At 40.0% G+C, this 17260-nt stretch overlaps 1 protein-coding gene across 1 annotated transcript in view; it reads left to right on the top strand.

Moving 5' to 3' along the window:
- The first annotated feature begins 3650 nt into the window (after positions 1–3650).
- ATXN3 (ataxin 3) overlaps positions 3651–17260 on the top strand; it is a 37634-nt gene continuing 24024 nt past the window's right edge. Inside the window, exons 1-6 of the mRNA XM_012656729.1 lie at positions 3651–3742; positions 10386–10550; positions 11125–11169; positions 12708–12793; positions 13525–13591; positions 14836–14844. Of these exons, the coding sequence (XP_012512183.1) occupies positions 3719–3742; positions 10386–10550; positions 11125–11169; positions 12708–12793; positions 13525–13591; positions 14836–14844 (396 nt within the window). The 5' untranslated portion in view covers positions 3651–3718. The remainder of the gene's footprint in view (positions 3743–10385; positions 10551–11124; positions 11170–12707; positions 12794–13524; positions 13592–14835; positions 14845–17260) is intronic.

Genomic DNA, 17260 nt, shown 5'->3' with positions numbered 1-17260 from the left:
GGGCAACATAGTGAGATTCTGTCTCTAAAAAATAAATAAATAAATATATTTTGTCAAGTCCAACTACCTCTTCTTGGAAACAAAATTTTGTGAATTTGTTTTAGGTAAGATTGAATTTAGGAGAAGTAATATTACAATGAAACAATAACCCCTAGTTATCACTAATTCTTGTCAGAACTCAGGATACTTAAATTAACACACATAAATTTTAAAATGCCAGACATTTAAAATTCTATTAAACCATTTGGTTTTAGGTAACAAAGTTAATGCCAGTTTGAATTTAAAAGATACAATGTTCAAGAAGATGGAAATATCTTTGTGCAATCTCACTTAACATAAAATTTCAATGAAGTAGATTAAAGCTGAGTTGCCCAAAGTGACATAGAAAGCCTACCGGAAGTGCATCTATTTGGTCTATTCTGTCTCCAGGAACTCTTTCCCAATTAACTCAGTAATTTCTTTCTACTGAATTATTATTATACTTTTTTGTGCCAATCAATTGAAAAGAAGTCATGCATTTATGCACTGTTTTGTACCAACCCTTGACCTAAAGAGTAAGACTCTGCTGACCCTTAAAAGCTGAAAATTTAGAATATAAAGTAATAATTCCAGTATGGTGTACTCGGTGCTTTAATATAGGCATGTGCAAGGTATAATGTTAGCACAAAGGACTTTTCCTCAGTGAACTTTCCAGAAGTCAAGGGAAGATGGTGGTGTGACTAGAGTCTGGAGTAACTGGTGTGAGGGAATTTGGGGAGAAAAATCAGCACAGGTGTTTGGCCCAGATCATAAGAGCTGTATAAGCCAGCAACGGGATGGCAATGGGAAGCCACTGAAGGATTTTTAAGGAAAGAGGGTTTGGGTACTTATTTAAGAATCTCTCCCAATATAAGTTTCATGAAGGTGAGACTATTTGTCTTTTTGATGGTCACAGTCCTGGTGCCTGAGACAGAGTAACACTCCACTCGTTAAATGAAAGAAAAACTGGGGAGATTTGCATTTCTGAAAGATCACTGACAGCACTGTGAATTGGACATACTGAAAGTGGAATCAAAAGACCAATTCAGAGACCCTTGGACTGGACTACACAAGACACCAAGAGGGTGTGAACTAAGTAGTAGCAATGAAGACAGAGGAGAGAGTTAGGAGTGGATACACAGCATTTGAGGACTGGTTGGACTAAGGGGTGAGGTTGAGAAATTGTGGGAAAGGAATCAAAATGATTCCCAGATACTTGGTGCTATGGTTTGAATGTCTGTCTCCCTGCAAAATTCATATGTTGAAATATAATCAATATAATCCCAATGTGTTGATATTAAGAGGTAGGGCCTTTGGGAGGTAAATGGGATTAGTCCCCTTATCAGAGGCCTGAGGCAAATCATTTGCTCCTCCCACCCCCCCCACCCCGCAGTCATGTGAGGACACAAAGAAGGCACCATCTACAAGGAACCGCCCCTCACCAGCCACTAAATCTGCTGGAGCCTTTATCTTGGATTTCCAAGCCTCCAGAACTGTGAGAAACAAATTTCTGTTTATAAATTAACCAGTCTAAGGTATTTTGTTATAGCACCCCAAATGGACTAAGACACCTGGCTTCAATAATTCATTTGAAAGACATCAACTACAACTGAAAAAAAAAAAAGACAAAAAGTGGTTTGGCCCGGTGCAGTGGCTCATGCCTGTAATCCTAGCATTCTGGGAGGCTGACAGTGCATGGGAGAATCACTCGAGGTCAGGAGTTCGAGACCAGCCTGAGCAAGAACGAGACTCCCCCCCCTACCATCTCTACTGAAAATAATAATAAAAAAAAAGATTAGCCAGGCACGGTGGCATGTGCCTGTAATTTCTGCTACTCAGGAGGCTGAAGTAGGAGGATCACTCGAGCCCAGGAGTTTGAGGTTGCAGTGAGCTATGATGACACCACCGTACTCTAGCCAGGGTGACAGAATGAAACTCTGTCTCAAAAAAAAGAAAGGAAAGAAAAAGTGGTTTGCAATTTTTTTCACTTCATGAGACTATGATTTATTTCCCTGAAGAACATGGACTTTCCCCAATTCAGAACAGTGAACTGTGTACACAGAGATGTTAATAAATGGCAACTGAATCCACCCGGGCCTCACTGGTAGTCTCCATTCTCCTGCCTCTCTTTGCCCCTTCTGCTTCTCTGAACTGGTCTCCATAACAACACCCATTTCATGGACTCTTGTAAATCCTTATGTTGCTGACTTGTTGGCAGCAACTGACACTGATTGCTCCTTGAAACCCTGCCTCCCCAGAGTTTCCACAATACTAAGCTCTCCTGCTTTGCCTCCCTCCTCCTTGGCTACTGCTCCTCTCCCATCAGGGCTCAGCTCTGGATCCTCAATCTCTCTCTATTCCCTCAGATGATTTCATTCATTCCTATGGTTTTAGTTAACTTTTGATGCCAAGAACTCCCCATTCTACAGCTCAAACCAGCCTCTTGAACCCTAGACCCGAAATCCAACCATTACTCACCATAATTACCTAAATGTCTCACAGGTATTTCAAATTCAGTATCTCCAAAATGTAAACTCTGTGTTGTCTTCTCTTCCCAAGACCTTGTTCCTACTCTAGTGTTTCCGATCTCAGTGAATACGGCTCCTGTCACAGTGGCTGCCTAGGTCAGAAACCCAGGCATCATCCCTACCACTTCTGTTTCCCTCATTCCCAAATCCCTCACCAAGTTCTGTTGAGTCTCTGTACTTACTACTTCTCTCTCAAAATGGTCTCTTCCACAGCCAGAGTGATCTTTCTAAAATCAAAATCTGACCATGTCTTTTCTTTTAAAATCTTTATATAGCTTCCCACTGCCTTTAAAAAGTACATCTTAATCTGGTTTTAATGTGCAAGATCTGCACCTATCCTTCTCTTTAAGCTTCATCTGATCCCTTATACCACCCCTCCCTCCCACTTTACTGGACATTCACTTCCCCCAACTGATATTTGCTCTTTAGGGACAGAACACCTACACTAGTAATAAGCGGCCTGGATTTGAATCTCGGCAAGGCAACCTAACTATCCAACGTTAAACATTGTGCTGTTCTTAACTTCTCTGCGCCTCATGCGTATGATAGGAATAATATCAACACCTACATCAAAGGTTGGTGTATTAAATTCGTTACTATATGCAAAGCACTTAGAGGACTGCCTAGCCCATAGTAAGATATATAAATATTAACTATCATTTTTACACAAGTGCTAGGTCTTGGGGGAATGCAATGACGCCTTTTTGTTACCGAGGATTTCGGTGGCGGAGGAGGAGGAGGAGGAGGAGGAAGATATTAAGTAATTATATACGCAGATATGATAAGTAGAAAATACAAAGTTATGTGGAAAGCAAAAAGAACATAGAACTCGGGTGGGTGGTCCAGATCCCTAGAAACCTAAGAACCCATAGAAATGGGTGCGAAGCGGAGAAGATCCTCCAGGCGGCAGGCGGCGCTGAAGCACTCTCCAGACGGCCGGATAACAAGACAGGAGAACGCGCTACCAAGGTCACGTGTCCCCGCGTTTACCGCCCCGGCGTTCACGCACTCTTCCCTCCACGTGACTCGCACCCTCGGGGGTGATTGGTCTGCGGGAGGCACGTGGGCAGGGCAGGGCCGGGGCGGGGCGCGGTGGGCGGAGGAGTGGGGCCGGGGGGCGGAGCTGGGGGGGGTGGCTCGGCGCGGGGGTCGTTGGCTCCAGACAAATAAATATGGAGTCCATCTTTCACGAGAAAGTGAGTGTCCGCGTTCGGTGGGGAGCGTCCGCGGCGCAGTGGCGGGCGTAGGGTGCAGCATCACGGCCTCGCGGAGGGCTGGGTGGGGCCCCAGTCGCCCTTATCCCGACCTCGCCGGACGAGGGGCGACGCTCGAGGCGCCAGCCTCCTCGGCCCGGGGAAGGGAACTTCACCCACGCCCCCGCCGCATCCCCAGCCACAGAGGCTCCTGCCGGGGGAGTCAGGAGGGAGTATAGGCAGGGTCGGGGGCGTCTCGGGACACGGGAGGGGGTGGTTCCGAGTAGGTTAACTTTTGCCTTTCTCCGCCACTTTCCGTAGCCTTTTCGGGGGAGTCCGTAGCCTTTTCGGGGGAGTCTTTCTCGCCCGCTCTCCCTAGGGTCTAGCTAGAGTCACCTCTGGGACACCTCTCTCTACCCTTCCTTCCCACTTCCACTCTACTTCCGCAGTCCCACCCTGCCAGAATTAAATTTTCCTTCTCTGGGCTCCTCAATTCTATATTGGAATCTCCCATGCCTTTAGATATTTAGGAATCTGTTCATGTCCTTCCCCTGCGCTAGATTTGCGAGGCTCTAGAAGGCAGGGACCTTGGCTCGCCCATCGTAGGGCCTGACACTTAGGAAGTGTAGTAGGAAACCCCGTGCGCTCCTAAGCAAGGAAGTCGTCACAAGAGTTTTATTACGGAATGTTTGGGTTTGGTTTGTTTTGGTAATACCCATTTTTCCGGAGCAGGAGGCCAGCTTTGTTTTTAGGTATTAGGGGTCGACTGGAATAATTTTGTTGTAGTCTGCCTGGCCTGTTGTGACTTTAATTTTTCAGTGACTACGCACTTGGAGATACTGTTTGTGGTATGTGGAGAAACTCGTCTTTTCCCACGTAGTTATCAAACCGTTTGGGTGTGAGTGAAACCTTCCTCAGGACACTTTTGGCACATGACATCTTGTTTCACAATAGTTTCATGTCTAGAAATGGTTGCTGGTAAGGATATTATTTAGTAGGCAGGCGCAAAGGGTTTTTGTTTTATTAATACTTGTGAATGATCATTTATCCCAGACATTTAAAAATTCACACACACATAAAGCAATCAAAGACAAAAGAAGCATGGTATAAATCTGTGGTATGAATCTAAACAGATTGTTAGATGCAATGCTTTTCTTTAAAGAAAACATATCAGAAGCTTTTGGAACTGGAATAGACCAAATTTAGAGTGGAGGAAGCACTCTTTAGTTATCACTAATCTTTTGACTTCATTGACATGATTTGTGAATCATGGATAAGAGAGATTTAGTTGCTCGACTAAAGAGATTGGGTGAAAAATGTACATATTTTTATTACTCATCTTCAAAGGCTTTGGTGTAGGACCATGTTTCAACATGGAAGACTTGAAACATTTGCTACATTACTTTATGAGAATTATACAGTGTATTTTTAACAGTATTGATTGTTACCCAGTTTGGATAGATTCTGAAAGTAAGACCTCAAACATGGTATCAAAAGAAGCTGGGCACTAGCCTAATGAATATTTACTTACCTGAAAGAAGTCACTCTCAATTATCAGCATGTGTATAGGCTTAAAAATACTTCAGGAATATACTTACCATTATCGACTTAATAAGAACGTAGCAAATAAACTTTTAACAAATTAAAGTTCTTTGAGCATATTTCAAGACTATGCACCTATAACTATTGGGCCTGTTGCTAATTTCCTGTATAGTCCATTCTGGGAATGTTTGTGCTTAATATGCCATTTTCCAGCATGCTCCCTTACCCTCCACAACATGCCTTTAACCCTTACTAGGTCCTGGGTTTGGAGGGCCGGGGAGCCAACTTCGTCCCTAAAGAAGCTATGTAGGTAGGGAGATCTGCCTGCAAAGGGCCTTGCAACCACTTCCTCTTGGATCATTGGTTTCCTCATTTTAGAGTTGTCACTTTGAGTACCCTTTATTAAGTTAGAATGTGAAAACAGTGTTTCACTGATACATCTTCAATGCTTGAGATAATACCTGGCACAAAGTAACTACTCAGTAAATATTTGAATGGATCAGCAGAGTTCCTTGACTACCTGAGATGTATATGGAACAGTTTTATCTAAAGTAAACAACTTTTCTGTAAATATTTTAAGGTTTTGCAGACCATGTATGCTCTATCACATATTCTTGTTTGTATGCGTATGTTTTTCCCAACCATCTAAAAATGTAAAACCTGTTATTATCTATTGGGGTAGGTTGAATTTAGTTCATGGGCTAGAGTTTGCCCCTAACTTAAACCCTAATGTTAAATGACACCAACTGCTGGCTTTTTGTTGTTGTTGTTGTTTGTTTTAGTTCTGGTGCCAGATTTCTGTTGTTTTGGTTATCACTTCTGTTGCTGACTGCTTTTGGTGCAGTCACTATGCCATTTGTCTTAGTACTTTTAATGTAATGTGAACTGGGAATGATAACCCAACTTGTTGGGCTTATAGTTAAAATTAGTGAAAAGATTCAAAAGATGCTCAGCATTGCCTTTGTGACATTTGTTACTCCCTTTTGTCATTGCTGGCTCTTTGCCATCTTTAGGATATTTAAGGTTTAGGAAAAGCCAAATTCCAAATAAATGGCTTCAGGAAGTGGTAGCAGCACAGACTTTGAAACCTCTGCCTTGGGACTGAATCCCTGCTCTGCCATTTACTACTTGTGTGATCCTTATTTACTACTTAATAGCTCTGTGCTCCATTTTCCTCCTCTATGGTATGAGGATAATAACGTGATTTCCTCAGAATTCTGAGTGCTTAGAATGCTCCCTGGCAGATAGAGCTATGAAAGTACTGGCCATTGCCATTCTTCAGATGCTTGTGTCTGCTGAACTTCATAATAAAGGGTGAGAGAGCACTAAGAGGAGAGGAAGTGCTGCTGGATGGATTGTGTGTCCCTGGTTAGCCCATTTCTGAGAGCACTCTTATATTTATACCTGGTTTCTGTTGTCATTAATAGTGTCTTTGGGAATTTGAACTGTAATAGTTGCCAGTTGGTCCTGAAGACTTGGGTGGTGGTGGGGGGAATGGTTTGGTTGTAGTTCCCTTTTGTGGTTTTATAAAATAGCTTGGTAGAACTGCAGTTTACTCATCCTCTAGCCCAACACGATGAAGTCTGGGTCTGAAATCATGGAATTTTGATAACCGCTGAACTTTGATTATAGCAAAGTGAACTTCTACTTTGGTTAAAGCTTGATGAGGAGGTGGCTGAGGCTGGGCGAGGTGGCTCACGCCTGTAATCCTAGCACTTTAGGAGGCTGAGGCGGGAGGATCACTTGAGGTCAGGAGTTCAAGACCAGCCTGAGCAAGAGTGAGACCCTGCCTCTACTAAAAAACAAAAATAGAAAAAATTAGCCAGTGCGTACTGGTAATCCCAGTACTCAGGAGGCTAAGGCAGGAGGATCACTTGAGCCCAGGAGTTTGAGGTTGCTGTGAGCTACCCTACCCTGGGCACTCTCCCCTGAGCAACAGAGTAAGACTCTGTTTCAGGAAAAAAAGGTGGCTGGGGATAATTCGGGGTGGGGATGGGGCAGGAAAATGCATACTCTTAGGTGGGTGTCATTCTACAATTTTATTGGTCCCTGTATAATTTGATCCATCTTGTGACTTAGTGGTTTTTACATTTGGATTGAACAGTTTGTTCTTTCCTTCCATTAAATCATATTAGAAGGACAAAACTTGATGGTTCCTATAGCAATATGGTTTTACTTGGACAAGGTTTGATTTCAAGTGTTTATTTTTCATAATTTAAAGCTATTTTTTGTAGAGAGAAATTTTTATCAAATATTTGGATGTCACTGTTTCTATAATATGATACTAAGTATGGTGACCATAGTTTGCAAACCCCAAACTGAGGCATGTAGCCTGACAGCAGGACAGAAAATTTATGTTAGGACTGTTGCCAGAAAATCCAATGTCTGGTCACCATATTGGGAACTCTTGATGTGTGGGAATAGCTATATCTTAGTAGATGCTTTTTTCTTGTTGTGTAGATTTTTTTTTGTTAAATATAACACATAGAGGAGTACACAAATCCTAAGAGTACAGCTCAGTGCAGGTGCAATGGTACACACCTGTAGTCCCAGCTACTTGGGAGTCCAAGGCAGAAGGATTGCTTAAACCCAGCAGTTCTAGGCCAGCCCTGACAACATAGTAAGACCCAGTCTCTTAAAAAAATGAAAAATAAAATAAATAAATTACTTTAAAAAAAGAGTACAGCTCGATGAATTCTCACAAAGTGAGTACACATGTAAACAACACTGAGATCAAGTAACAGAAGATTTACCTGCATACTATAAGCCCCCTTTAGGCCTTCGTCCAGGTGCTAACTTTCCACCCCCATTCCTACCAAAGGTAACCACCATCCCGAATTCTGACATCATAGATTAGTTTTGCCTGTTTTTGAGCTTCTGTGAATAGAACCATACAGTGTATACTCTTTTTAGTATGTCTTGTTTTGTTAAACATTTTTTGAGAAATTCATCCATATTGTTCCGGATAGTTGTGGTTAATTCATTCTTGTATAGTATTCTTTTGTGATTTCCATTCTATTGTGATCCAGACTATCCATTTGGCTAGTGTCCAGTTTGGGGGCTATTATAAGTAGTGCTTCTGTTATATAAACATTCTTATACGTATTGTTTGATGAAGTTATGCTTGCATTTTTGTTGTTTGCATTATGTACCTAGTAGTGGAATGGAATAGCTAGATCACAGGGTATGTATATGTTAAGCTTTGTCTCTAATCCTCTCCAACATTTTAGCCATTCTGAAGAGTTTGTAGTAGTAACACATTGTGGTTTTAAATTACATTTGCAAAACAACTAATGAAGTGGAACACCTTTTTGTGTTCTGTGTAGCCATTTGGCTATCCTCTTGTGAGATGCTTGTTTGTCTTGCCATTTTTCTATAGAATATAAGTAGAACATCTATATATCCCTTCAGTTCACATTATATTATTCAGTAGGAGTTGCTCTCTGGTAGTAGAAATACAGTAGGAGGAAAAAGGTGGAAACAAAAATGTCTCTCACTCTTATGGCTGCGACTCGAGGGATAGTAGGTTCTCTAGCTCCAAGCTGTTAATTTCTTACCAAACTATGCAAATAAACTTATCTCAGCCCCTTGTCTCGGACTCAGACTGTCTTCAATGCTGCCTTCCTATTCTGTTATATACATATACCTTATATCTCTTTCAGCAGCTGAATTTTGTTCCTAGAAAATTGATTCATTAGGAAAAATACCTATCTTGCAAGGTGGTGCTCTTTAGGGTCACTATCTACCATGTGACATAGCTCAGAGTAAATTGCATGATGTCAGATAGGTTGGGTTGAGGAATAGACCTTATTGGGGAAAGAGAGAACTTAGAGAACCAAGGTTAGCAGAAGGAAATGTTCTCCTATCTGTCTTCATCTCACAGAGAGGCAAACCTGGGGTCTGTGTTCACAGGGAGGGATCCCATCCATCTGTGAGTCTACCTTCTTAAAGAGTAGCATGGGAAGGCAACATTGTTGGGGCGAGGAGAGTGACAAGCAGGCTAATCAGTGCCAGGCAGCCTGGATTTGGATTCAGGATGCCAGTTATGTGACAAAGCCAGCTGTCTAGCACCTGAAGACTCTGGGCCCATGGAAAGTTGTACCCACCTCCCGTGAGAAGGAAACCAGTGATCCCATGGGGAGCTGAGATGGATACAGTCCCTCTTGCTGGCTTGTCCAGGAGTGAGCTGCTATAGGGTTGTTTTGGGACTATTCTGCTCATTGCACTATACTGTATGTACGTTATCTATAGAGTTCCCTGAAGAGAGAACTTCAGCTCTACAACTATAAGTCTTAACATGGACCAGAATTTTTCTCACCTGTATCAATTCTGGAGATTTGAAATTCCATGAACAAGCATTTAGATTGAGTAGAGATTGTCTTGTTAAAAGAATAAATGTTCTAAGGCTGGGCACAGTGGCTCACACCTGTAATACTAGCACTTTAGGAGGCCAAGATGGGAGGATTGCTTGAGGCCAGGAGTTTGAGACCAGCCTGAGCAAGAATGAGACTCCATCTCTACAAAAAATAGAAAAATTAGCTGGGCGTGGTCATGTACGCCTGTAGTCCCAGCTACCTGGGAGGCTGAGGCAGGAGGATCACTTGAGCCCAGGAGTTTGAGGTTGTAGTGAGCTGCGATGAGGCCACTGCACTCTAGCCTGGGCAACAGAGTGAGACCTTGTTTAAAAAAAAAAAAATGAATAAATGTTCTAGGGATTAAAATTCCCTTTCAGCATAAGTAATTTGCTGCGGAATCTCCAAAGAGGTATTTATTTTAGGTACTGAAAATGAGGGAGGCTAAATGTTTTATATAGTAGTTTTTAGGTAAATAAGATATTTGATATATTTGATGATAATGTTTGTTTAATATAAATCATTCTTAAGTTTTTGATCATACAACTAAGCAATTGTAGTTTCATTAATGGTAGAATTATGAAATACATGTGAACAAATGAAAATACATGTACCCATGTTAATTATGCTTGTCTAAAACTAAAAAGGTTCAGTTTGACTATGTTAAAAGTTAATGATTAAAATTTTAGGGGAAGATACTGACAAATCTGTTTAATAAATCACATTTGAATTTTTTCTTTTGGAAATATTAGCAAGAAGGCTCCCTTTGTGCTCAACACTGCCTGAATAATCTGTTGCAAGGAGAATATTTTAGCCCAGTGGAATTATCTTCAATTGCACATCAGCTAGATGAAGAAGAGAGGATGAGAATGGCAGAAGGAGGAGTTACTAGCGAAGACTATCGCACATTTTTACAGGTAGTGCTCCTAAACTCACTAAGTCACATTTTTTAAAAATTGCGGGTACTGGCCGGGCACGGTGGCTCACGCCTGTAATCCTAGCACTCTGGGAGGCCGCAGGCAGGTGGATTGTTTGAGCTCAGGAGTTCGAAACCAGCCTGAGCAAAAGCGAGACCCCGTCTCTGCTAAAAATAGAAAGAAATTAATCAGACAACTAAAAATATATAGAAAAAATTAGCCGGGCATGGTGGCGCATGCCTGTAGTTCCAGCTACTTGGGAGGCTGAGGCAGAAGGATTGCTTGAGCCCAGGAGTGTGAGGTTGCTGTGAGCTAGGCTGACGCCACGGCACTCACTCTAGCCCGGGCAAAAGAGGTGAGACTCTGTCTCAAAAAAAAAAAAAAAATTGCGGGTACTATTTTAAAAAGAGTGAGCCATTCTTTCTCTAAGGATCTAACTGGTAAATTATGACTCTGATCTTGACTTTGTAAATGGGAATGCACAAGGCGATATTTTAAATATGCACACTAATGACAGTTTTCATCCTTCTTTCCCACTCCCACTCCTGCTTCAACTACCTATCAAAATGAACAGCAGCCTTCTGGAAATATGGATGATAGCGGGTTTTTCTCCATTCAGGTGAGTAGTAACCAGCATATACTAAGCGTTATTTATATAGTCACTGTAATGATGTGACCTTCAAAAGTTCTTCCAATAGATTATGTCTACAAAAGTATAAAATTGTACTCTAGAACTGCAGTCCCCAACTCCTGGACCGCGGCCCGATACTGGTCTGTGGCCTATTAGGAAACGGACCTCGCATCACTGCCTGAGCTCTGCACCGCTCTACTCCCCGACCCACGACAGCCCACTCCCCGACCCGTGGTCTGTGGAAAAATTGCCTTCCATGAAACTGGTCCCTGGTGCCAAAAAGGTTGGGGACCACTGCTCTAGAGTACTAGATTTTTATATAGATGAAAATTAGGATTGTAGAATCTTCATTTTAGAGGGCTTTTAAAAATTACTTTTTGAGAGATTATTTAATTTATATCTGGATACTAATAACATTAATTCTAATAAGTCACAATATTTTAAACTTACTGTGTCTTGGGTAAATTTGAGAAAATGCAGTATCTTGCTACCTTCCATTTAAATCAGCCTACCAGGATTGTATTCCTTTATTATGGTTTGTGGCTTTTGATTTTTTTTTTTAATTACAGCTCCCTTTGAATTCTACAGTTGTATTATATGTACTTGTGAGTTCTTTTATCTGTGGATCTTTAGTTCTGTTTCTAATACTGTGAGATATATTTAGAATTCTCTCAGAACCTCTCCTGAGGAACCTATTTCTATAAATATCTTTGTTTATATTTCCCTTTTACTACCCTCCTCATCCGCCAGCATTTCCACGCAGTGCTTCGTGCTTCATTGTGCCACTGTTTACAGGTAATGGCTACTGCAGGGCTGGGACTGGAGGTCAGAGTTGGCGCAGCTCTTGCCGTGTCGTTTGTGCTGTGCTGCTCCTGGTGCCGGTTCATGTTTGCCCACTGCAGTGCGTTCACATTTTGTCTGTGCTAGTACCTGGTTCACTTGCTGCTTTGTTGGCTACCTTGGAGGGTAGACAGTGAATTTTCAGAAATTTCTCTTTTTTCTCAGATAGTTTGAAATAATCAGGTTTGCCTTTTGTTTCTTTTCTACAAATTACAAACCTATGACCAGAGAAGTCTAAAATATATGAAACTTTCTGTCTAAATCCCCAGGGAGAACTTACTTTAATAGACATGTGACTATTGACATTGCAGGTAGGGAGTCGAATGTAACTTTTCTAAAGCAGCATTCACAGAAGCCAAATTATCAGATATATGTAGTGGACTAGTGTTAAGAATAGTGCTTACTGGATAGAATACACATCTGCATTTTTGAGGCAGTTTTATCTAGGAATTGTGTGGTGCTCTGGAACATCTCAGAAACCTAGTATAAGAAGCACTTTTAATATATATGTGTGTGTTATTTACGGATTTAGTGATATATCTGTACGTACATACTTTTTTAAGACCATACCCTTCTAGAGAAATTTATACGTGAAGTATGATTGTTTACGTAACTAACATGGCTATACTACTTAAATTTGGAATTGAATGGCTTAGCTCATAAAAAGTTGCTATTTTTTTTAACAGGTTATAAGCAATGCCTTGAAAGTTTGGGGTTTAGAACTAATCCTGTTCAACAGCCCAGAGTATCAGAGGCTCAGGATTGATCCTATGTAAGATTTTATTTTGTATTTCTTACATTTCTTTTCCTAAACTTCATTTTTAAAGTTATGCTTTCTTAAAGAAGAGAAATATATTTTGGATGCTTTTGTTTTTTTGATAGTCCTTATTTCTGTTTTATTCCCTTAGACTTCCATATTTTACCTTTTTTTTTTTTTTTTTAAATGAGACAGGGGCTCACTCTGTTGCCAGGGCATGAGGGCAGTGGCATCATCATAGCTCACTGCAAGCTCAAACTCCTGGGCTCCAGTCATCCTCCTGCCTCAGCCTCCCAGGTAGCTAGGACTACAGGTGCACACAACACCTGGCAAATTTTTTTACTTTTTATATTTTATGGAGATAAAAATCTCAAACTCCTGGCCTCAAGCAATCCTCTGGCCTCAACCTCCCAAAGTGCTAGGATTACAGGCATGAGCCACTGTGCCTGGCCCCTGTTTCCCTTTGTGATGTCCATGAGCATCTACCCTCTGAGCCTTCCTGACACCCCAGTGTCTGTGGCATCAGAGCTGACCCTTGAGTGGTAGTGAGGCTGTCATTTCGGCACAGCATCACTAGGCTACTGCGGAGGGGCTCATAAAATTGTGTAATTTTTTAAAAAATCAGCGATACTTAACTGTAAACATAATCTTTAAATTATCACCAAATTTATGTAATACTTGCTAGTAGACTAAATGAATTTGAACTCAATATTTCAACTTAATATTGTGTATGTATTTTTTTCTAGAAATGAAAGATCATTTATATGCAATTATAAAGAACACTGGTTTACAGTTAGAAAATTAGGAAAACAGGTAATATTTCTCTTCCTTCCCTGTCTTTTTTCTCATTCTGCACTCCAGTTAAAACTAAAATGTAAGGGATTGATGCCTTTGAAAGAGAGAACTGACCATTAATGTCCGTGTGGCATGGTTTCAATTTTGGTAGATAGAAATTTGCTATTTTAAAAGGTAAATATCAGTTTCTCTTATAGATTTATTTGTGATAACCATATACAATTAAACTGTATCATAAGAAAAATTCTGTATTTAAGACTATGCAAATATGGTTACTTTTAAATGGGTTTTCATCTGATGAATATGTTCTGTCAGTTAATTATTATTAGGTCATTAAATATGAAATGTCTGATTTCGCTTCACAGGTTTAGTTTATTATATCTCAAACAAAAAGCAGTACAATTTATCAAAGTATGCGCCTGAGCTATCAACACTGTTTTGCCTTTCTTTGCTGTCACGACATAAAGGCAAACCATTTCTATACCATATTGTTACGTGTGGTGAAAAGAGGATTCTTTTTGACAATTGCAAGCGTTTGGCTCTTAACGGTAGCTTGCTTATGCCAGCAGCAAAATAGCCTAGAGAACAAGTGACGATGAAATTGTCAAAGGCGTTTTCCACAGCTTGTTGAAAATTGAATATTTTTCCTTGTAAGAAGTGGACCAAAGCCTGCAAGAAGTGGTAGTCGGTTCAAAGTCTGGTGAATATGGTGGATGACAGAGAGTTTCCAAGTCCAGCTTCTGTAGTTTGAGCAACATTGTGCGATGTATGGTCAAACATTGTCTTGCAAGAGGATTAGCCTGTCTTTATTGACCAATCCTGGCTGCTTAATTTCAAGTATCCCCATCATTTCGTCCAATTGGTTGCAGTAGACATCCACTGTAACCGATTGACCAGGTTTCATGAAGCTGTAGCAGATAATACCAGTGCTGGACCACCAAACAGACACCATTAGCTTTTTTTGATGAATATTCAGTTTGGGACTGTGTTTTGGCACTTCATCTTTATCCAACCACGAGCCAAACGCTTGCAATTGTCAAAAAGAATCCTTTTTTCATCACACGTAACAATATGGTACAGAAATGGTTTGCCTTTATGTCGTGACAGCAAAGAAAGGCAAGCTTTGAGATGATTTCTCTTCTGATGCTTGTTTAATTCATGCAGTCCCTGTCTATCCAGCTTCTTTACCTTGTCAATTTGTTTCAAATGGTCCAATATTGTTGGAATAGTAACATCAAACCTTGCTGCTAATTCCCCTGTAGGTTGACATGGATGTGCTTCCACTACAGCTTTCAGCTCATCATTATCCACCTTGGTCTCAGGTCACCCACGTGGCTCATTTTCAAGATTAAAATCACCAGGAATGGAACTTTTTAAACTGTCAATATACCGTGCGTTCATTAGCCACATTCTTCCCAAACACTTCATTGATATTTCGAGCTGTCTGCATTGCATTGGTTCTAGAACAGAACTCATATTCAAAAATAACATGAATTTGTTGTTGCCCCGGCTAGAGTGCCATGGCATCAGCCTAGCTCATGGCAACCTCAAACTCCCGGGCTCAATCTGTCCTCCTGCCTCAGCCTCCTGAGTAGCTGGGACTATAGGCGTTCACCACAACACCTGGCTAATATTTTGTTTTTATTTTTAGTTACCCAGCTAATTTTTTCTATTTTTAATGGAGAAGATGGGATTTCGCTCTTGCTCAGGCTGGTCTTGAGCTCCTCCTGACCTCAAGTGATCCTCCTGCCTTGGCCTCCCAGAGTGCTAGGATTATAGGCATGAGGCACTGCATCTGGCCATAACACAAATTTTTTTCTTATCCATGGTTTCACAAAGATTGCTCTAAAAAAAAATTTGAAAGATAATCACAAGCCAAAACATGCGTTTGAAAGAATGAGGATGTGCCTTCACAATAATAAAGAAAGGAAGTGCGAAAGAGAAATGTCAGAGATATCAACTCTCAAACTTAGTACTTAAGGAAATTGGACATTCCGTACTTAATAACCTAATACGTTTATTATAGTACTGTCAAAAAGCCTGAAACAGTATCAAGCATGAATAAAAGTATTCAACCATGTTGGTTTTTGTGTAGCAAGATTATTCACATCATTCCAAAATACCATGTAATATATACATCTGCATAAAATAACTTCTATTCTTAGAAAAACATGGAATGTGTTCTGAGCAAGCTTTTTTAAGAAACAGAATCATTTAAAGTCCTTTTTATTAGAATTTTGAATGTTTGGAAGAGGGTTATTGAAAATCAACTAATACAATAAAAAGGAATGAACTATTGGTACAGGTAGCATCATGGATGAATCTCAAAATAATTATGGTGAAAGAAGAAGCCAGATGCAGAATACTACATACTGTGTGGTTCCATTTATATAAAAGTCTAGAAAAATTCAAACTAGTCTATAATGACAGAAAGCGGATCAACCAGTGATTGCTTGAAGATGGGGAGGGCAAAGAGTCGGTGACAGGGGAGGCCTACAAAGGGGCATAGGAAACCTGGCAGTGATGAATGTGTTCACTGTCTTGGTCGTAGTGATGGTTTTATAGGTGTACAACAAATGCTAAAACGTTTCAAATTATACACTTTAAATATTTGTTCAGGTTATTGCACGTCAATTATGCCTCAATAAAGCTGTTTTAAAAAATAAATAAATAAAAAGCAAAAAAGAAAATGAAGTCAAGAAAGAGTACATTGAATTAAATCAATAAAAGATAATTCAAAAACAAAAACCTTGCTGTTATCTTTTAAGTCAGCCACCTATAAACAGCTTCATCCTAAATGATCATTTCTTAAAGTTCTTCCTGAGGAACTAAGAGCAAGTGAAGAGATGTGGTGTAGAGGCTTACGGTAGAGACTGACCCAAATGGGAATCAGCCCTGGGGAAAAACCAGGGCAGGACACTGCCAAGATTATTTAAACTCTGGGTTTTATTTAAACCTTTAAGAAATTATGATCCAGTATTCTTTACTTCCTGTATAAAGTAAGAACTGGATTTTTAAGGTCTGAAGACTTAGATTCCAGGTGTTCCTTTGTATTGATTTACAAAGGAATGTCTTACTATTTTGAGAGGTTTTTAAAATTTTCTTCAAAATTGAGTTTTCTTATTTACTACTTCATCTTTGACAAATACAGATGTGAAACTTCAGTTTATTGTCTTTGGTTTTAATTTATATTTTTGTTTAAAATTATATTTTTCGTTATAGACTCTTTCTGTCTGAGATCCCTGTATAATAAAAGAGATGACTGGAAAAAGTATTATCCACAATGTCAAAATCCAGAAAAAATAGTTGGTCATGATATTGACAGTAACTTTTGAAACTTTTTGTATCTTGTGGGGTAAATTAGGATTCCTGTGAGGTAGTGATAAAAGATGTTATGTGATGGTGGTTTTAGTGACTTTTTAAAAATGAGTTGATAATTATAAATTCTCTTCCTGGAATGTCTGATTTTCTCACAATTGGAGTTTTTGACCAAAATTATGAGTAGTGAGAAAACTTTATGTAGTTGTCCTTTTTCTTCCACATCAATATGATAGATGTTACTGGAGTTATGTTGGACTTAGAAGAAATTTAATTATAGATATTAATAAAGACACTTCAAAGTATTGACTATTAGTTTCTATTCTTTTGGGGAGATTTAAAGTTTTTGGCTTAAAGCAAACTTTTGTT

This window comes from Propithecus coquereli, unplaced genomic scaffold (assembly GCF_000956105.1).
Source record: "Propithecus coquereli isolate 6110/MARCELLA unplaced genomic scaffold, Pcoq_1.0 Scaffold516, whole genome shotgun sequence".
NCBI lineage: Eukaryota > Metazoa > Chordata > Mammalia > Primates > Indriidae > Propithecus > Propithecus coquereli.
The sequence above is the reverse complement of the archived record's forward strand: the minus strand, read 5'-3'. Positions and strand labels throughout refer to the sequence as shown.